We start from the raw sequence: 21,260 nt of genomic DNA on the forward strand, positions 1-21,260 counted from the left end.
CACTTTTCGGCATCGGTTTTATTAGTAGTGAGAGCTTAGAAGAAAGATGAAAATGCACCAATGCAGCGTTGTATTATGTATTTTTGTTTTCACTTGTATTTTGATTTGTGTCTTGTTTTCATGCATCATTTGTCACTTTCATGTAATTGATGGTGTTGATGTCAAAATTTGATTCTCGTTCTTGAAAACGTAAATGGATAATCATTCAGAGAAGATAGGTATAAAGTTCACCTAAGTCAAACTGCATTCACGACTAGTAATTTCATGTCTGATGTTGAAATTTACATGAAAAACAAGAGAGTCATAAATGAAAAGGATAACTTTTTCAAAAGGAACGAATAATCTAATTTTTGAGTTTCAATATTTGATTTGGACTCGCGCTAATTATTCAGGCCAACCACACAAATAGATGGAAACCCAATGGGTCAAATTACAGCTAGTTCTGAATAGTGCTAATAATATACATATTTTGGGGTTTAATTAGACCATTAGAGTAATTAGCCCAATTATTAACTATTAAAAGCTTTTTAATCACCTCCCAGAAAAACCCATGAAGTAACGTTTGATGGGTTGAGAACTTGTGGGAGCTTACCCTGCGCTGCCAAAAGGTGAAGGCAGCGGTGGTAATAATGAGTATTTGGACAGTGGTGAAAAGGTGAAAGTAAAACCACCCAAAGCCCAGATAAAAGTGAAGGAGGCAGCAGGAGCATATATGTATCACGATGAGTTTTCATGACCCTACCCCTGCCCAATATTATTATTTTAATTCTGCGAAAACCCATGAGAAACTAGTCAGAAATCCTTAACCAGACAGTTTGTCAGGGAGGCCCGGGAGGGAGGATGGAACGGGACCAACATGCATATATTAACACATATAAAAAATACTCAACAATTGCCGACACACAACATTCTTCTTCAAACTAAACCAAAAACCAAAAACATAGATTAGTTGTGATCATCACATCGTCATATGTTGTTATTAATATATTTATATTAAAATACATTTATTTATATTTTGAAAGTATATGTTTATATGATTGTGTGATTATATTATTTGGTGACTTGATTTGGATTTAACGGGAATTGAGTCCAAACTAGATTTATTAAGTCTTACTCTTTTTGATGAAACTTGTAAGACACAATATGTTGAACTATTATATAATTTAATAATTTCAATTTCAACCAACCAAAAAATAATCGACACTTCTCAAATTTAATTGAAATACTAATTCAATCCAACACATCAAATGTGGAATACCTAAGCTAGGGCTATTTCACATTTTGGTCAAGGGGTCAACGAGCATAATAAAATGGCTTAAATGCTAAAATAGTCCTTGTGTTTTATTATGTTGGCTAATTTAATTAATGCGTTTTTAATTTGGCCAATTTAGTCTACGTGTTTAATACCGTTAGCCAATATGGTTCATTCCGTTCAATATACGTAAATGATCTTTTATTTCTTTTTTCTTTTTTGTTGAAAACCTATAAACTTATTTGAAATTGATTTAAAAAATTGAATTAATTTAAAAATATATTGAAACTTCATTAAAACCAAAACATAACATTAGGAAGAAGAAGAAAAAACAGGATGGGCATAATCAGGTAGGGGGAGAGGCTGCTCAGCGATTGGGGGAGGGGGAGTGGGGCGACGACCAGAGTGGGCTAGAGGATCTGGGTGGCGCGGCTGGGGATGGGACAAATGGCCAAGGAATGGTAGCGTTGGGAAAGATCTTGTTGGGACATGGTCGGGCGGTAGGGGTTGTTTGAGAGAGAGAGAGAGAGAGAGAGAGCTCAGGGGTGGGGAGGATTCGTGTTCAGGAGGTGGGTGTGGCTAGGGGAGTTGGGCTTGGGGCCTTTGGGTCTGGCAGCGGAAAGTAGCTGGGAGAAAGAGAGAAGCTGAGAGAAGGGTGGTGGGGGTGACGGCTAGACTGGATGGTGTTATCATCCCTTGATTTTAATTTCTTTTGGTTTTAGATCTTTTTCTTTTCTTTTTTTTTTTCTTTTTTTGTGTGTGTGTACAGGGGTTCTAATCTAAGAGCCCATAACAACATTTTAGATCTTATTTAATTATCTATTTTTAAATTGAATTTAAATATATCTATTTTTAAATTGAATTCAAATATATCTATTTTTTTATTAATATTTAAACAGTTTAACATTTTTTTAATATAAATTTAACGGATTGGATCATATTGGCTACCGGTCATAAACACAGCGATCAAATTAGTCAAATTAAAAACACAAAAATTAAATTTGCCAATGTGATAAAACACATGGACTATTTTAACATTTAAGTCTAATAAAATAACCAAAATGTGACCCTTTTGTTTTGGGCCTTTGCTCCCATGTTCCTTACTTAGTGAGACCCAAAAATATAAAACATTAAAAATGCAAGGATAGAAGGTACGGATTTTAGGCACAGCGTAGACGATTATTTTTATTTTATTTTATTTGATAAGAATATTTATTTTATTAAGGTCTCCATAAATATATGATCTTTTTGTATTTACCCCAAAGCCTAAGGTCATGAGAAACTGAACAGACGGAAAGAGACGGTCGATATCCTAATCCGACGGTCCAAACACACGTAAAACCAAAAATGCAAATCCTTTTTAATACGCGACACGCCAAGGGGTAAAAAATCCGTAATTTACCTCCAAATTCAAGGGTAACGTCGTTCCCGAACAATTGTTTAATACCCGATGTATCCTCACCCCAACGCTTGCGCTTCCCCGCTTCTATAAATTACCTACCCCACGCCATACCCAGACCCCACGCCTTTTTCATTTTCATCCATTCCATTCTTCTCTCTGGTCTTCGTCTTCTTCTCTCCTAGGGTTAGGGTTTTCTCTGTCCTTTTCGTCTCAGCTTTTGCTTTTTCACTCTCTGAGCTTCAATGGCACAGCAAGACGTCCAGAACGGAGAAGGAGAGAAGGTTGCGCCAGCTGTTGAGATCAAGGCTGTGCTGACTCAGCTGGTGGTTCCCAAGGCCGACGACGCTGTTAAGTTCTACAAGGCTGCTTTCGGTGCTGTGGAGCTCGAGCGCTCAACTCACCCCAAGCGTAAGGCGGAGCAAGAGCGCCCGTTTATCCTCTCTGCTCAGCTCAAACTCGGCTCCTCCACATTTCTCGTCTCTGACAACACTGAAGACTCCGGCGAGCCGTAAGTCTCACTTTCCCTCACTAACTTTACACTATGTTTGAAATACCTGTGCTGTAATATTAGATCCTTTTAGATCCACATGATATGATAAGCTGAAATAGCATTTAAATGAGTTAACACATACTATTTCATTGTGTTCTATTTTTGTATTTTTTATGTTATTTTCTTTTAATTTTCTCTAATTTTTAAATAATATTTGCTAGTATTTCTACTTGTGTTTTCATTTTTATTTACTGTTATATTTTATCTTCAGCATTCTTAAAATATTTATCAAATAACATTGAGACGCTATTTTTCTTCTGTATGTGTTGTTGTAACCTACTTGTGGTCTGCAAAAATTAGCTAAAATGATAGATCTAACTATTTATACTCTAGTTCTTGATTTTAGCTCAAGTCGTCTGTGGTGCTTGATGGAATTTTGGTTTTGAGTTTTAGCCGAGATATTTTATTTCCAGATTATATTTTAAGATGTATAATAATTTATTTTTGTTCAAACAGCGTGAATGTTGTGGGTTCTGGTGCCATTGCTCTCTGGCTTGAGACGCCTGACATCGGAGCTGCTGTAGCCAAGGCGGTGCTGGCCGGAGCTGTCTCTGAGGGAGAGATAACAACTGGCGTTTTCTCTGACCCGGAGCAGCCTGTGGGGAAGGTCAGGGACCCTTTCGGCTTTCTCTGGTTCTTCACCAGCCCGGTTGCCAAGAAGGCCGCAGCTGAGTCGGAAGCTCCCATAACCGTCTGATCTGATCTGAAGTTGACCCAATCTCATGAAGATCCACGGTTCTGGTGTAATCTTTTGGTTTTTTGTTTGGTTTAATCAAGTTGTGGGACCCTTTTATCTGGAGAAATGTGGACCCTTTAGCTGTTAGGTTTAGGCTGATCCTAGGCGTAGCGTAGCTTGCCTTCAATATTTTGAACAATTAATCATGGTCTCGGGTTATTTTGAACAAAGGAAATATGATATGATCAGTATTATCTTATGACTTCTAATTTGTTTTTTATTTTATTTTAAATATTAATTTAGTTTATGCTAAATATGATCATGCTTCATTTTCCATTTTCTTGTTTAGTGACTGACTGTTCATTGTAATGGCTGAGTTCGTGGGTGGGTAGGTCTTTGCAGTTATTACGCCGTTGACAGGGATAGGGGTAGTTGTGACATTTCCATTGATCTTCTGTGGATATTGTATTGGTTAGCTTTGTCGTAATATTATTATACTCGATTATTCAATACGTCGTTTGGCGAATGAGAAAGGAAGGACGAAGACACTGTCGCATTCGCTTAGGGTTAGTACTGTTTTCAGAGAAAAGGAAGTTGGGTGGGGCTGTGGCTAGACGACGACCTTCATGCTGGTCGTACGGCAACCATTGTGTCGTTTGCCACGTGTCTCTAGAATACAACATTAGGTATTTTTATAATTTTTTGTGTAGAGCTAGAGTAGTGTGTGTTTCCTGGAGGGATTGAAAAATCTGGTTGGGCATGGCGGTTGGATAAGAGTGAGTACCAGTGGTGGTCCCAGAGAGAGAGGCTTGGGAAATCGGAACATGTAGCAAATGAGCATTGGTATGGCTGGAAGCCATCCATGTTCGGAGTCTCGTAAGTCGTGAGGCCAATCCCTTGTCTAATAATTTTTTCTTTGGTAAATTGATAGTATACTGGTAAAAATTGAAAGTATGTTGGACTATAAGGGGACGTGAAATTATAATATTATTAACATTATGTTGGTAATAATTATCAATTAAAAATTGGGGTAGTTGGTACTTTATAAATTCTGGTCACTTATATTATAAATTTATTTTTAGTCATAATGTTTGGTCGACATCTCATTTAGGTTAGTGCGTATTAAGAGAGAGCTCTAAAGTCCAGGGTTTTACCTTTATGTTGTCTGTAATTTGTAAAATTCTTTACCCGAACAATAACGCTACGTACATTTATTTATTTACTCACTTATAAATATCAACATATGTAACACATGATATAGCAATCTATATTATCTGCCAAATAAGAGCCCCTGCATTTCCTAATGGAGCCCATATGGGCTTGAATTGAACCTTATCCGCAGTTAGGTTTTTTCATTCCTTTTATAACCCAAATGGCCCACAACCTAAAAGTGATCAATCAGGTCATGCTTAAATAGAAACTACGGTATGGTCATAGTTTAAAGCCAAAACTTTCTCATTCATTCCCATAGGCCGAGAAAGAGTTTGACATAACCAGTAGGTGCATTGGCCGTCTATACCCTAAAGTATAAAGTAGAGAGTATCAATAACAAGAAGTGCCCTAGTTAAGTCGGTCATGATCCATTCTCCATGATCTTAAGGATAGGCGTGTTGCTTCCACACTTCACATTCATTTTCTTAAACAAAATATAGAATTCATTAGACAAACCAATTACAATTTAAAAAAGAAGAAGAAAAAGATACAGATAAGCTTAAACCACAGCACAACACGAACACACACACACACAGAAAAAAGATTGAAAACAAATATTTGATGTGGATGATTAGCTTAGCTCCTAGCAATCGGCAGGAGGGGTGAGGTTGCACTTAGCAGGAAGAGCCATGGCAAGGGCAGGGTCGATGCCCAAAGAAGGCAAAAGAAACGAGTTCTTATATCCACAGAGGCATTTCAAGTCAGCTCCTTTGAGAGCCACACAACACTCGGGAGTTGGCTTATCTGGGTTTGGCTTCTCTGGTGTTGCCTTTGCCACCGCTGGCTTGCAAGAAGCTAAGCCTTCATCGCTCATATTGCACAAACCCAACACTCTCGACCCTTCGAGCAACACAGCCATTGCCATCACCAAAACAAAAACCAACTTGAAATTTCTACCCATCATGAACTTAAGATCACTACCAATATTAATTAGGTTTAAAGAAGTCAAGTGTAAAGCTCACTCTTTCTGGGTCTCTTATTTATAGAGAATGTGAGGAGTTTTAGGAGCCACAAAATTTGAAGCCCGTGAAGGAATTTTGGCTGTTTTCTGAGTCACGGGGAGGTTCGTCTTCCATATAGTTTAGGGTTTTTTGTTTTTTTTTTGTTTTTTTGTTTTTTTTGGGGGGGGTGGTTTGGGTTGTCATCTGTGGGTTGGGGGGAGCACACAGACTGGTTTAATTGAGCTCGTGATTGGATTTTTTAGATATGCAAAGGAATAATTAGGGTTGTCTTTTTGTATTTTGTTTTGGGATTTGTGTTGGCTGAAACTTGGAAATTATGCATGGTTGCAGTTTATTATATACTCAAATTTTAACTATTGAGAGTTGTCTTGAAGTAGCATGACTGGAAACGCATATGTGTGTGATCATCTCTCTTCAACGAACTTTCAGAAAACAAGAGTTTTTTCCTTCTTTAAAATCTGGTTGATTTTTTTATATCAATTCGTTGATTGGGTAATTGAGTTTTGATGTTGAATAATTCTGTGATTACATATATTATTTAGAATCTTTTTTCATTAACGAGAGTTGAGGTTCTGAACTTAGGACATCTTTTAACATTGAAAAGAGAAATACCACTAAACTAAGAGCTAGTTGGTACGTGTATTATTTAGAACAAATACATATATATACATAAGTTAATACCGTAATTGGCCACTCGTGTGGGTTAACTTTCATTTTTGAAGTTATCGTGGAAAAATTCACTCAAAACGAAATGTGTTTACTCATCTAATTAGTTACCAATTAAAAAAAAAAGATGTAGAGTCTTCAACAAACAAGGAAAAGTTCATGACAATAATCAAATATCTAAATAATTTCTGATTTTGATAAAAAAAATGAAGAGTTCTTATCATGACATTAAACTGTGGAGTTGACCCAAACGAGTAGTTGTCGTTGTATTAACTTGAGCGCTATTCTAGTATGTGTACAAAATTATTGATATCAATGAGTATATCAATGGGTATACCAATGTACCTACGTACATAATGTGCCTGCAATTTCGTATTTACAGATATTTTCAAACCTAATTTAAAAAGACTATAATCAAAGTTTAAGCTAAAACCCAACTTTCATAACAGAAAATCATCTTATTTAAGGACGAAAGTCTAATGTTTCTAATGAAATTGAGTATAAGCTTGACGACCCAAAAGAAAACAACTTTTGAAGAACTTCACTAATTGGGCCTAAGTTGTTTGCATTCTCAGTTATTTTAGTTCCATCTTTGGGCCGTCTTAGTCGTTCGGCCCTTTCTTGGTGCATCAAACGAACATCTGTTCGAACCACTGAGTGCAATTTTCTGTCCTCTGCTTCTGCAAGCTGCAAACTGAGTTGCAATTTTCTCTCTTTAAAAAAAAAAGAAGAAGATAATAACAGTAATAAAAATGTGGACCATTTCTCTCTTCTGAAGTCGAATTAGCACTTTTTTAAATTTCGAAATGTAACATTTTCTTTTGGGAAAGGGTTAAACTCGACAAACAAAGACTAAGTAGATACTAATCTAGGTCAAGCAACTCTACAACCATCATAGAAAAATTAAATGATTCACACCATGAATGTTGAAGAATGTAAAATGTCACACCGAAAAATTGATATATAAGTGAGTGGCTCTATTAGAACATTTTCATCTCAGCAGTCTAGCCCAAGTAAAAAAATTGAAAAATATCAATGTAACTTTTTTTTTTTTAAATCTAAAAAAATTTCAGATATATATATATTTTAATAAATACCTAGCAATTTTTATTTATTAATATACACATAAATCAAATTAATCCCATATGAATAGTAATTGTCTTTAGGTTGTCATGACAATTGGTGGAAAAGCAAAATAAAAAAAAGTAGGACAATCATTATTCACGTGAATAGTATCTGCCCTTACTTGCCCTTGCCTTTTGTCATGACAATGACACCATGCCACCATGGGTGAAAGTACTCTTACGAATAATACTAATGTCTTTTGTGATAAAACTAACACATATTGGACTATACAAATAGTTTAGTTAAAAACAATATCGTTGTTGAATCAACTAGTAGTGAGTCATCCGTCCCTGTCTGTCATACCTTAACATTCAAGTGTAATGAGCATTTATTTGGGTTGAACCATATTACCATGAAGCTTTAAAGTAGACAGAGCGCCTTTGACCAAAAAATAAAAAGTAGACAGAGCGCTTCAGCATGAATGAGTCGTGGGGTACATAGAAATTTGAACTACAAAATTTAATAGGTTAGGCTAGGATTAAATTGCATCTAACGTTCGAGAGTTTGATGGAAATGCATTTAATGATGAGGTTGCATTTATAATTGCAGGAAGAAAAACAGTATTATGATGGGTCAAATTCAAGTAGGTTTGATGAATAAATGCATGAACTAGTTTGCACAAAATGCATCTAGCAGTTAAAGTTGTGAATGAAATTTGAAAAAAGAACAACAAATAATATAAAATGTGTAGCACTGTTAGTTTAAAAATAAAAAATAAAAAATACAAGCGATAGTAAACTATAAGGGGAGGAGGTTTCTAACACACAAAAACTACTAAGGTGTCATAAGGGTTCGAACATGAGACCACTGATCTATAAGTCAATGTCATTTTTCACTCAACACATATTTATAAATAAATGAACAAAATAGATTTGTGGATTTGTGAGTGGTTTTCTTCAAAGAAAAACAAAAGCAACAAACAACTTGGAAGTAATCAGATTCCCCCAAAATCAAATTGGATCAACTGGCTAATGATTAGTAGACCAGTAATGAGACATTAGCTCATCAACTTGATGGCCTGCCTAATCAATGCCTTCTATATAAATACATTCAATTAGAATGTTGTCTTTTGTATTGGTGTCTTCTTAAACCCCAATTATACAAATATGGCTGACTAATCACACAATTAACAAATGAGAATGATAATGAAGAAAAAGGAGTAAAAGAAAGGGACTGGGAATAATTTTTTCATTTCTGGAACACTGCAAAAACCGCTTTCTTCAGGACACGAAGATACAGGGATCTAAAGAGAGGGCCCTCAGCATATTCATAGAGCTCCCTTTTGATCTGTATTTTGTCGTGGTGATTCTTGCGACGCACGTAACCCAGATTGGAGATATAGATTCTCCATGACAATTATTGGTTCAATCCAATTGAACAAGTTTCCTGACTTTTGTTTTTCCATCAGGTCACAGCTTGGAATTGCAAGTTCCAAACCCAAAAAAAATATTAAAAAATATTAAAAACAAAAGAGCAAAAGGCAAATACCACCAAATGCATGAAAGTCCAAATTTTTTAGAGACTTGAGTTAAAAAGCCTATAATAAGCCACACCCTCTCCTCCATCTGTTTCATATTTGCCTGTTCCCTAGGCTAGGCCAGGCTATATAGATTTCTTATTATTTGCTGCAATAAAATTCATTATCCTGAGCAGCTTGTCTGCCTCTGCATCTGCATCTGCAAGTTTGAAACTTTAAGACTGCAATTTCAACATGCTGATGCCACTGCTTAATGTTTGACCTCATAACACTGACAAATGTACACCCACTGACTTGTCTTAAATCAAAACCAAAAACCCAAAAACATATTTAAATTCATTTTACTTTGCTTTTGATTTAACCTTGGTGACTTCGGTTGGAGCACCAAAGTTGAAAGGCACAGAGCACCAAGTTCACCCCTGGTACGCGTGTGGGGTTGAAAAAAACACAAAGCAAAGCCAAAGTGCCCAGAGCCTATTGGCATGGGATTAAACAAATCAACCCAATTGAAAAAAAAAAAAGTGAAAACCAAAAACAGAAGCAAAGACCCTTTATCAGGCTTTGGAATATGCATCAGATGAGAGCAGAGACAGACTAGGCAAGGCAAAGCAAAGCAAGCCCTGAGAAAAGTTAAAGAGGGCAGAATTTAAAAAGAAATCAAAACAGGGTAAAAGCTTACCATCCATTCCTCTCATACATTACCTCTCTGTCTCTCTGTCTGCTCCTGTGAAACTTCGTTATCTATCCATTCTCTCTATTGGGTTCACTTTACTTTCCTTTTTTTTACCAGTGCCCTATACTATTTGTGTATTTTGCTCTGCCTTTGGATCCCCATACCCCTACTTTATTGCCCCCCCTCTCTCTCTCTCTCTCTCTCTCTCTCTCTCTCTCTTCCCATCTTTCCTTTTAAATAGGTTATCATAAACCCACGCTTACATTCACAGCCAAGAAAAGAGAAGAGAAAGAGGCAGAGAAAGACAAAGCATTTTGAAAACCCTTTGAGGCTCAGAGGTAAAAAATCTTCTGTTTCTTCAACGTTGCGAACTTTAAGCTCAAATGGATCAAGTAAGCCCTGTTTTCCCATTACACTACTTGCAAATTTCATTACCCTTCTGGGGTTTGATCTTCTTCTTGTTTATTGTCATCTCATTTGACCTTGTGGGTTTCTGTAAATTTCAGGACTTTAGGATGATGAGAAGCCAAGTGCCAGCCTTTGGGAGCTGGGATTGGAACCAAGACCTCCCATTTACTCAGTGCTTTGAGTCAGCTACGCAAGCTGGGCTTCTGCGCTACACCAGTTACTCTGATGAGGATCGTGATTTATATGTTGCTGGTGATTTGTATGAGAACGACGTCGTCACACCTGCCATGATTGTTGTTCCTCGCAGAAGGGTGGGTAAACTTCAAATCCATCCCTTTTTTATTTATCCACCACTTGTTTTTCCAAGTCCAAATTTTGCTTCAAAAATGCCACATTGATTATAAAATCTTATGTTGTTGGTGACAAATTGCAGAACAAAAGTCGTCAGTCAAATGTGAAAGAAGCAAAAGAGCAAAGTTGGGTGGTGAGTGATGCGAAGGAGCCACCAAGCCCTCCTCCCAGGCACAGGCCTACCCCAAAGCCTGTGGATGAAGACTTGTACAAAATCTCACCAGAGACTCTCTATGCTAAAACCAGAAAGGTAAAGCTCTAAATTTATAATAAGTCTCTTCCCTTTTGAGAAAATTTCATGTGCCTCTGAATCAAATTGCCTATCAGCCCACTTTTGTTCCAACCTCTTTTTGAACTTCACTTACAATAAATCTTTCTTTTCTCTTCAACTTTTTGGTTGCAGAAGAGAGGGTTTGGCTTCTTTTCAAGCTGCTTGCTGCCAACATGTGTTGCGTGAAGCAATGAACAAGTTTACATCAGACTTGTTAGTGAATATATGAGAGAGAGAAAAAAACTAAAGTCGTCGGTTTATGTAAAAGTGTTTGTAGCTTAATATTATGAACATATATATGGTTTGTCTGAGAATTCCTCTCTCATGTGATGTGAGTATCAGGAGAGGGTGGGTTCATATTTAGTTAACTACTGAGGGATTATTTTGTCTTTCTCCTCGGCAGTGGATTTGGGGAGTTTGTAACTTCGTTTTTTTCGATTATTTAATATAAATATCTCTTTAGAAAATACATCTCTCTACTATGTAGGAGCTCTTACCTTAGCATTGTGACATATGTTTGTATTTTTTAGTGTTTTTTTGATGAATTATTTTTGTATATGTGTCAAACCGTGATTTATAAAAAGGATAAGTATCTCCTTATCTAGAATGAGACAAGCAATATACATATTATTTAGTATAAATTTTTGTTTGTGAAATATTTAGTATAAATTTCATTGTGAAAGGAAAGGAGGCAGGAGAACAGTGTTGGAACTTGCAACTCAATTTTATAACTGGTTGTAAAAGGAAAAAAAAAAGGTTTTTTATATTTATTTTAATGTGGGGTTTAATTTGTTTTTTGGTCAGATATGTGGGGTTTAATATTTGAATATTCCATCTCATGTAAAAAAAAGAAAAAAGAGGGGGTGAGTGAAGGGTGTGTTTGGATTGGATGCAAAGACTTTTGCAAAGGAGAAAAGGTATATCACATGTGGGGTATTGAATATTTCATTTTGATGATAAAAGGAAAAGGAAAAGGAAAAGAAAAGAAAAAGAAAAATAGGAGGCACTATATAACACCCACCCAGAACAGTGATTGATGATACAAAAGATACCCAATACACGTAACTGGGATAAAAACTTTAGGTGTGGGAAATTGAAATGGTCATGAAATTATTTGATGGAGACTAGAGATTTTATATGTGATTTTGTTTTAGATGAATAGATTAGGTAGGCGTGATTTCTTCTCATCATGGTTGCTTTATTTCTTTTCTAAAGTAGGAGGCATGTGGGGATGGAGAAAAAAAAGATTAACTGTTCAAATTATAAAAGTAGACCTTTGCATCTGAATGTGTGAAAATAAAAACAGAGACGATTAGGTAGCCTTGTCTTGTTTTTATTATTAAAGAACTAAAAACTATCGATATTGTTGAAAATATATCGATAATATGTCGTTATGTTTTGTTGGCGAACTAATTAACCACCCCAACTATCTTAAACATGCACATGATAGGCAGATGTCATTGTTTTAGTTCAAAATCTTAGCAACCCAACGGCTCTAAACATGGAGGTTTATGTTGACGTATCTTTGTCAGCAATGGGAAATCAAGGGAGGGGTGATATGATATAAACAATTAGAGCATAATCCAGTAGATTGACATATCTTGTGGGCCATATTAATATTATTTACAGTTTTATAAATATTTCAAACCAATTAATTTCTGAAGAGTTGCTATTGGACCGTGCCAATGTGGATTTTCACTATATTCCAAATGAGAGCCTTGTGAGGCAAACATGTTTTACGTCTCTCTGCTTTGCATGCATGATCGTGTTGCTCTCTGATTGGCTCATCACACACACGCACACACACTCCCCATGCTCTTTCCAGAAACCCAATCCAAATCCTCTGATACAATTCAGAAATCCCATCTCTATGACAAGGCCCGGCCATTAGTCTTCTACAAATCTTATCCTTGAGGGATTTTTGGTAAGATCCGTCTTTGAAATCTTTCTTGGGTTTTCAAGAAAAAGTCTTGATCTTTCCAAATTCAATTCAATTTGAGGCAATAACATTGCTGGCTGAGGTGAAGAATTTGCAAAACGACGACTCCAAATCCATCACTCTTTCGTATGTTGTTGCTATTTTTGTGCCTTTTATTTCTGTAATTTTGATGGGTATTTTGCATCCACCTCTTAATTAAGTTGCTCTGGTCTGCGCTGACCAAAAAATTATAAGTAAATAAATAAATTTTGCTCTGTTTCTGTGATTAGTGTAAGAAAAGATTCAATCAGAACTGCATCGCTTTCAAATTTTGAAAGTTGTCATTTTTAAAGATTGGAAGGCAATTTGGGAAACTGGATAATTTTTATGATCCCATCTATGGATGGATTTACAGGTTAATTAGTCTACTAATTATGCATACTTGTTATCCTTGTCATGGATAAATCCCAATTCCCACATGTCATGCGTATGATTTACTATTACTAGGCTTAACAAAACCAAGGGTACTCTGCCTCATGAAGAAGATGAATTAGCCAAGGCAGTACAAAAGAAGATTGCAAGGAAGAACATGGCAGAAAGCAAACCAGCTAAAAATGCCACTCCCAACAAGACTTGCATATGTGCTCCGACCAACCACGCAGGGTCGTTTAGGTGCCACCTCCATCGGATCCGCGTTGCGTGGTCGGTAGAAGACAGTCGTAGCAAATCGAAGCTGCAATGCAAAGCAAACTTCAATGCCAATGCCAAGAATGGTCTTCATGATGTGGTTGAGAAACAGCCGAAGCTATCGAGATTCGGCAGGGCTGCCTTTGCAAGAAGTTGCCACGAAAACCTTCCTTGCACAATGGCTGAGCAAGTTAATTAATCTGTTCTGTAAGGTTTTAGTTATGGTTCCTCCAGTTGTTGTAATTTGTAAATGACAATAGTTTTAGAAACTTTTGCAAGTAGTTTTTCATGTATTTTGTTTTCCTCCTCCTTCTTATGATCAGCAGCGTCTCCAATTTCAATGGATTTCCATGTTTCTGAAAGTTGTAATCTTAAGAGGAGTGTTTCATCATTTTGAGTTTCATTAATAGATATATTTTCAGCAAAAGGATCAAAATTTGGATGAAGATGATGATCAAACAAAACAAGGGTCATGAAACATGAAACAGAACAATCCATATTATATTTTCGTAATTAAACAAATATTCTTTTCAACCTTGTCATATGAATTGTTCATGGAGGTATACCACACGATATGTTATGCTTTCCTATGTTATCGCTTTATAAAATAAAAAAGAATTATGTGACACTTTCAATCGGGTGGACGCACATAAACATCAGTCGTATGAGAGGGTGGGCCCATTTCTGCACCCCACGGGCTCCCCAAGAAGAAAAGCCCTAAGAAATAAACCCTAGAAGAACCAAGGATATGGCGTGGTGGCCAGTGGGAAAGTATATATATAGCATATATAAACATAAATCGGCCAAACTCTTGTGCAGGAAAATTGATGAACTTTGATGATGGCCTCTAACCTGAAAACAATGGTGGCTGACTGTGACTGGTCGGATCTTCCTCAAGAACTTGCTATCTCCATTGCCAACCGGATAGTTTTGATGAAGGATTTTACTACTTTTGGTGCGGTTTGCAAATCATGGAGATCAGCCGCCACCAAGGAAATCTTCACCAGTCGATTAACACATCAGGTTCCATTCCTTATGTACCCAGTGAAAGATGCAGCTGGCATGCTTGCGTTTCAAAAAAGATAAGCTTCTCATGATCAATCTGCCAGAAGGTAAGGACGAAGCATGCTGTTCTTGTTTAGGATGGCTGATCACTAAACGAGGAGGTTCGAAATTTAATCTGTTGCATCCTTTAAATCATTCCCGCATTAAGTTTCCAAGTTTTACAGATTCTAAGGAAAGCCTTTCACCCTTAATAATCATGTCAAATTTTGATTTCAAAAAGAGATTTGTCTTATCATCAAGCCCTTCTTGGACATGTGATTATACAATCATGGTTCAATCTGACTCCAGACTTTTGGCATTTTGCAAACCAACTGAACATAAATATTGGAAAAGTATAGTTTTAGAGGGAGCGTTTGGGTTTGCGACACCGAAAACCCTAAGCAAGCAAAGGCAAAGGTTGTTGTTCCAGCGGTGCCAGGTGTCACGGCCCGCATGTTCAAGGCCCAACCCGTTGGATTGATCATGCTGGACCTCTTAGCCCACATGTCCAGATTCGTTGTACAGTAGTAGGTAGACTACGGTTGGTGGCAGTAGTTGGTAGATGCCGGTAGGTGACATCGTATCTTAGCCACCTACCATGTTGGTAGGTGGGATAAGGAATGTATATAAGGAGGATGTCACATTGTGAATCCTCACCTCACAACTTGTAAAGCATTGAGTAGCAATACAAGCATATATTCTCCCAAACTTTCTTAAGTGTTCTTATTGTGTTCTTGCTCTTGCAATTGTTCTTTGCTTGTTTCGAACTTGTATTGTAGGAAGGAGGCTGACTTAGCTTGTTCAAGAGGCGATCAAGTCTAAGGCCAAACGGAAGAAAGACTCCGAAAGCTCGAATCATTCGAAGAAGCATGTCGAAGAGCGAATCAGATGTGGAGACAGACCTGTCCAAGGTCAACATGGATCGTGGGGGCAAAGCAAAGAGGGAACGATCTAGAGATGTGGTGGCCATGATGGAGAAGCGGCTTTCTAGGATAGAGACTGCCGTGGTCGAGTTCGATCAACGACCCGAGAAGGACGTCCTTACGAAGAGGGCTTCGAAGCTGTAGCGGATGAGCTTCAAGGCCAATTCCAGGGAGTCCTCAACTCCGCGCTAGACGACATCAAGCTAGATCTTCAAGCCAAGTTGGATCATTTCTTAGCAGAGCTTACTTCGCTTCGTGATGAGGTGAAGGATGTGAAGGGAGATTGGGCTTTGTGCAAGAAAGTTGTCTTGAACAAGACCCGGACTCCGAAGGAACCCAAGGTGGTAGATTCTTTCAAGCCCAAATCCTATAATGGGAAGAGGGAGGCGAAGGAGCTAGACACTTTCTTGTGGAATATCGAAAGGTATTTCAAGTATCTGAAGCTCGAGGATGATGAGCCCAAGATCAATGCGGCAACGTTGTTTCTCACCGACAATGCTCTCATGTGGTGGCGTCGTCGATCTATGGAGATCGAACAGGGTACGTTTACACTTGAGACTTGGGAAGATTTTAAGAAGGATATTATGTTGCATTTCTATCCAGAGAATGCCAAGTATGAGGCAAAGGAGAAGCTAAGATGGCTGAAGCAAACTGGGAGCGTAAAGGACTACGTCGCCACGTTCACCAACCTATTGTTCGAGGTGCCTAGCATGATAGATGAAGACAAGCTCATGTACTTCATGAGTGGCCTACAGAATTGGGCCAAGCTGGAGTTACAAAGGAGACACGTCCAAACTTTGTCAGAGGCAATTGCTGCAGCCGAGTCTCTTGTAGAGTTCAAGAGGAGTGATCAAGGCGACTCCAAGTTCAACGGAAAGAAAGGTGGCAATGGATCCGGTGGGGGAGACAACAAGCCAAAAGAGGGTAGCAAGTCAGGAGACAAGTCTGACGGTCACAAGTCATCTTGGAAGAAGAATGACAAAGGTGACAAGGGGAAAGACAAGTCGAAGCTAGCTTGCTACTTGTGCGATGGACCGCACATGATGCGGGATTGTCCGAAGAAGAAAGCTCTGAATGCTATGAACCAAGAGAAGGGAGAGGAGGCCGAGAGGGAAGCAGGAATGGGGGCCATTCACCGCTTCAATGCCTTGCAGGCCAAAGGTGCTCAACCACAGGTTCAAGCTAAAGGAGTAATGTTCGTCGATGCCATGGTGAATGGCAAGACAACCCGTTGCCTGGTGGATACAGGTGCTTCGCACAACTTTATGTCCGTGCAGGAAGCAAAGAGACTTGGGTGTCGAGTCTCGAAGGAAGCAGGCAGTATGAAGACGGTGAATTCGACTGCCAAGCCCATTGATGGGGTAGCTCGTGGTGTGGAGCTACACATTGCCACTTGGAAGGGAGTAGCTGACTTCTCCGTGATCTCGATGGATGACTACGATGTCGTGCTAGGAATGGAGTTCATGGACAAGGTAAAAGCATTTCCCATTCCCTTTCACAATACTATGTGCATTACACAGGGTGGAACAATGCCATGCATGGTGCCAGTAGTGAGACAACAAAGCGGGACGAAGCTTTTGTCAGCCATGCAATTTTCCAAATCTTGGAAGAAAGGCGAACCGACGTTCCTTGCAACTATGAAGATGAATGTAGTTGAGAAGGAAGTCCAACCAGTTCCGAAAGCGGTGGAGCCAATCCTTAAGGAGTTTGCAGATGTCATGCCCAAGGAGTTGCCCAAAACCTTACCACCTAGGAGAGAGGTGGATCATGCCATTGAGTTGGAACCGGGTGCCAAACCCCCTGCCAAAGCGCCGTATCGGATGGCACCTCCTGAGTTAGAGGAATTGAGGAAGCAGTTGAAGCAGTTGTTGGACGCTGGGTACATCCAACCGTCCAAGGCCCCTTATGGTGCCCCAGTTCTTTTCCAGAAGAAGAGAGAGGGAACACTAAGGCTGTGCATCGACTACAGGGCGCTAAACAAGGTGACCATCAAAAACAAGTATCCAATCCCTTTGATTGCAGATTTGTTTGATCAGTTGGGAGGAGCGAAGTACTTCACCAAGTTGGACTTGCGCTCAGGATACTATCAAGTGAGGATCGCACCGGGAGATGAATCAAAGACCGCATGTGTGACAAGATATGGGTCTTACGAGTTCCTTGTCATGCCGTTCGGCTTGACCAATGCCCCTGCAACATTTTGCACTCTTATGAACAAGGTATTCCATCCTTTCTTGGACAAGTTTGTTGTGGTTTACATCGATGATATTGTGGGGTACAGCAATTCTCTGGAGGAACACCTTGAGCATTTGCAGAAGGTCTTCCAAGTTCTAAGGGAGAACCAGCTCTATGTGAAGAAGGAGAAGTGCTCATTTGTCCAAGAAGAGGTCGAGTTCCTTGGTCACAAGATACGGGGAGGACAATTGCTCATGGAGGAGAGCAAGGTGCGAGCCATTCAAGAGTGGGAACCACCAATCAAGGTACCTGAGTTGCGGTCTTTCCTTGGATTGGTGAACTACTATCGCAGGTTCATCAAGGGATATTCAGCCATAGCCGCCCCCTTGACGGATTTGCTGAAGAAGAACAAGGCGTGGGAGTGGACACCCCGATGCCAACATGCCTTCAATGAGTTGAAGAGGGCTCTTATGGAGGAACCAGTGCTGAGACTTCCAGATCTTAGCAAACCTTTTGAGGTACACACTGATGCATCAGATTTTGCTATTGGTGGTGTACTCATGCAGGATGGACACCCATTGGCTTTCGAGAGTCGGAAGCTCAATGACACGGAGCGGAGGTATACCGTTCAAGAGAAGGAGATGACAGCCGTAGTGCACTGCTTGCGGACTTGGAGGCACTACTTACTTGGTTCTCAGTTCGTGGTCAAGACTGACAATGTTGCCACAAGCTACTTTCAGTCCCCACAGAAGTTGTCACCCAAGCAGGCTAGGTGGCAAGACTTCTTGGCAGAGTTCGACTACAAACTAGAGTACAAGCAAGGGAAGACAAATGTCGTTGCCGATGCCTTAAGCCGGAAGGCCGTACTAGCAGCTGTCACACAACCCCAGAGTTCTCTCATGCAGAGGATACGAGAGGGCTTGTTGCATGATCCCCAAGCCAAAAGTTTGTTGGAGCTTGTCAAAGATGGGAAGACAAGAAGATTTTGGCTCGATGATGGGATTCTCTATGCAACAGGGAAGAGGATCTATGTTCCAAGGTGGGACAATCTGAGGCGAGAGCTACTGAAGGAGTGTCATGACTCGAAGTGGGCAGGACATCCGGGCACTCATCGGACATTAGCCTTGATGAGTGAAGCTTACTATTGGCCACAGATGCGGGAAGATGTAGACTCGTTCGTGCGGACTTGCCTTGTATGCCAACAAGACAAGACATTGCAGAAGCAGCCGGGTGGGTTGCTAGAGCCACTTCTTGTTCCAACCAGACCATGGGAGAGTTTGTCCATGGACTTCATTGTGAGTCTACCCAAGTCGGAAGGGTGTGGCTCAATTTTTGTAGTAGTCGACAGATTCACCAAGTATGCTACCTTCATCCCCGCACCGGCAGATTGCAATGCGGAGGAAGCTGCACGCTTGTTTCTGAAGCATGTGGTGAAGTATTGGGGGATCCCCAAGAGTATTATCAGTGATCGTGATACTCGCTTCACTGGTAAACTTTGGACGGAGCTCTTCAGACTACTTGGCTCACAGTTGAACTTCTCTACCAGCTTTCACCCACAAACAGACGGTCAGACGGAGAGGGTGAATGCGCTCTTGGAGCTATACTTGAGGCACTATGTGAGTGCCAACCAGCGAGATTGGGCAAAGTTGTTGGATGTTGCTCAGTTCTCGTACAACTTACAGCAGTCGGAGTCGACAGGGTCAAGTCCTTTTGAGTTGGCAACAGGACAACAACCTATAACACCGAACACAGTGGTGTCAGGCTACACGGGGAGTAGTCCTGCTGCATACAAAACGGCCAAGGAGTGGCACGTGACTAATGAGCTGGCTCGGGCTCAATTGGAGAAGGCAACTCGGAAGATGAAGAAATGGGCAGACAAGCATCGGCGGGACGTTGTGTTCCAACCAGGTGATCTGGTCTTTGTGAAGCTCAACCCTTCTCAACACAAGTCCACTAGAAGATTGCACAAAGCGTTGTTGAGGAGATATGAGGGTCCATTTCCTATCATCCGATCAGTAGGAAGAGCGGCTTACCGTGTGGAACTACCACCTCGATTGAAGATTCATCCGGTGTTCCACGTGAGCAATCTCAAGCCCTACCATGCCGACCCCGAGGAGCCAAGTCGTGGAGAGTCTCAACGAGCTCCACCTTTGATGGTGACTTCATTTGACAGGGAAGTTGAGTGCGTCATGGCCAAGCGAGAGGTACGACGCAAGGGTGTACCGAGGTACTTTGAATACTTTGTCAAATGGAAGGGCCTGCCAGAGTCCGAAGGCAATTGGGAGAAAGAAGAGTCCTTGTGGAAGTACAAGGACGTCATCGAAGCATTGGAAAGAGACGGAACTACCGCGGCAACGAGGACGTCACCGCATTAGGTGGGGGAGAATGTCACGGCCCGCATGTTCAAGGCCCAATTCAAGGCCCAACCCGTTGGATTGATCATGCTGGACCTCTTAGCCCATATGTCCAGGTTCGTTGTACCATAGTAGGTGACATAGTTGGTGGATGGTGTTAGGTGAGATTGAATCCTAGCCATCAACATGTTAGGTGAGATTGAATCTTAGCCACCCAACATGTTAGGTGAGATTGAATCTTAGCCACCCAACATGTTAGGTGAGATTGAATCTTAGCCACCCATTATGGTGGTAGGTGGGATAGAAAGTGTATATAAGGAGGATGTCACATTGTGAATCCTCACCTCACAACTTGTAAAGCATAGAGTAGCAATACAAGCATATATTCTCCCAAACATTCTTGAGTGTTCTTATTGTGTTCTTGAGTGTTCTTATTGTGTTCTTGCTCTTGCAATTGTTCTTTGCTTGTTTCGATCTTATATTGTAGGAAGGAGGCTGACTTAGCTTGTTCGAGAGGCGATCAAGTCTAAGGCCGCACGGAAGGAAGACTCCGAAAAAGTCATCCCGTGACATAGGGGAAGTTCTGCCTTCAGCTCGTAGAAAGGTAAAACTGGTGGAATCAGCAGGCGACTTATTAGTGGTTTTCATTAACGAATTCAGAGACGACCTCCCAAGCCCTAAGTTTAGGGTTTTCAAGGTGCCTTTGAGGGATGGCAAGTGGCACTTGGACTCGGAAGTGAAGGACTTGGGTAATAGAACCCTATTTTTGGGTGATAATAATACTTCATTCTCTGTTTTGGCCTCGGACTACTCTGGATGCGAGCCGAAGTGCATATACTTTTTTTCATACATATCTCAGCAGTACATGTATTCCCGGCTGCCTCATAACTATCTCTTACCTTCAAGAGAGAACATAGATATTGGTATTTTTCATATGAAAAATGGAAGAATTCAGGAACACTTTTATTGGGAACAAAGAAGGTTCCCTACCTTAGGGACACCTTGTTTGTGGATTCAACCGAAATTTTTAGAGGGAAATTCTTGCTTTGCGCCAACTACCAACAAAGTCACAGGGAGTTACAGGAAAAAACAAAGTCGAATGTGCTTAAGCCCTTGGGTTTAGTCCAAATGGCGCGT

General features: G+C 40.0%; 3 protein-coding genes across 4 annotated transcripts; 2 read left to right on the top strand and 1 right to left on the bottom strand.

Annotated features, from left to right (window-relative positions):
- The first annotated feature begins 2,769 nt into the window (after positions 1-2,769).
- Positions 2,770-4,149, top strand: LOC117612161 (uncharacterized protein At5g48480-like). The gene is made up of 2 exons (XM_034340914.1): positions 2,770-3,162; positions 3,661-4,149. The coding sequence occupies exons 1-2, from the start codon at positions 2,897-2,899 to the stop codon at positions 3,899-3,901; spliced, it is 507 nt and encodes a 168-aa protein (XP_034196805.1). The 5' UTR covers positions 2,770-2,896; the 3' UTR covers positions 3,902-4,149.
- Positions 4,150-5,470: 1,321 nt separating this feature from the next.
- Positions 5,471-6,067, bottom strand: LOC117637398 (putative lipid-transfer protein DIR1). Its single transcript, XM_034372277.1, has one exon. It carries the CDS (start codon positions 5,994-5,996, stop codon positions 5,676-5,678), a length of 321 nt encoding a protein of 106 aa, XP_034228168.1. The 5' UTR covers positions 5,997-6,067; the 3' UTR covers positions 5,471-5,675.
- A 3,860-nt stretch (positions 6,068-9,927) lies between these two features.
- On the top strand, positions 9,928-11,492 carry LOC117637606. Of its 2 annotated transcripts, none has more exons than XM_034372535.1 (4): positions 9,928-10,387; positions 10,502-10,714; positions 10,837-11,004; positions 11,158-11,492. In XM_034372535.1, the coding sequence occupies exons 1-4, from the start codon at positions 10,379-10,381 to the stop codon at positions 11,209-11,211; spliced, it is 444 nt and encodes a 147-aa protein (XP_034228426.1). In that variant the 5' UTR covers positions 9,928-10,378; the 3' UTR covers positions 11,212-11,492. The 2 variants fall into 2 exon arrangements, with proteins under 2 accessions (XP_034228426.1, XP_034228427.1); XM_034372536.1 differs by having other exon boundaries at positions 9,928-10,333.
- Positions 11,493-21,260: the final 9,768 nt, after the last annotated feature.

Source organism: Prunus dulcis, chromosome 8 (genome assembly GCF_902201215.1).
Source record: "Prunus dulcis chromosome 8, ALMONDv2, whole genome shotgun sequence".
NCBI classification, from domain to species: Eukaryota; Viridiplantae; Streptophyta; class Magnoliopsida; order Rosales; family Rosaceae; genus Prunus; species Prunus dulcis.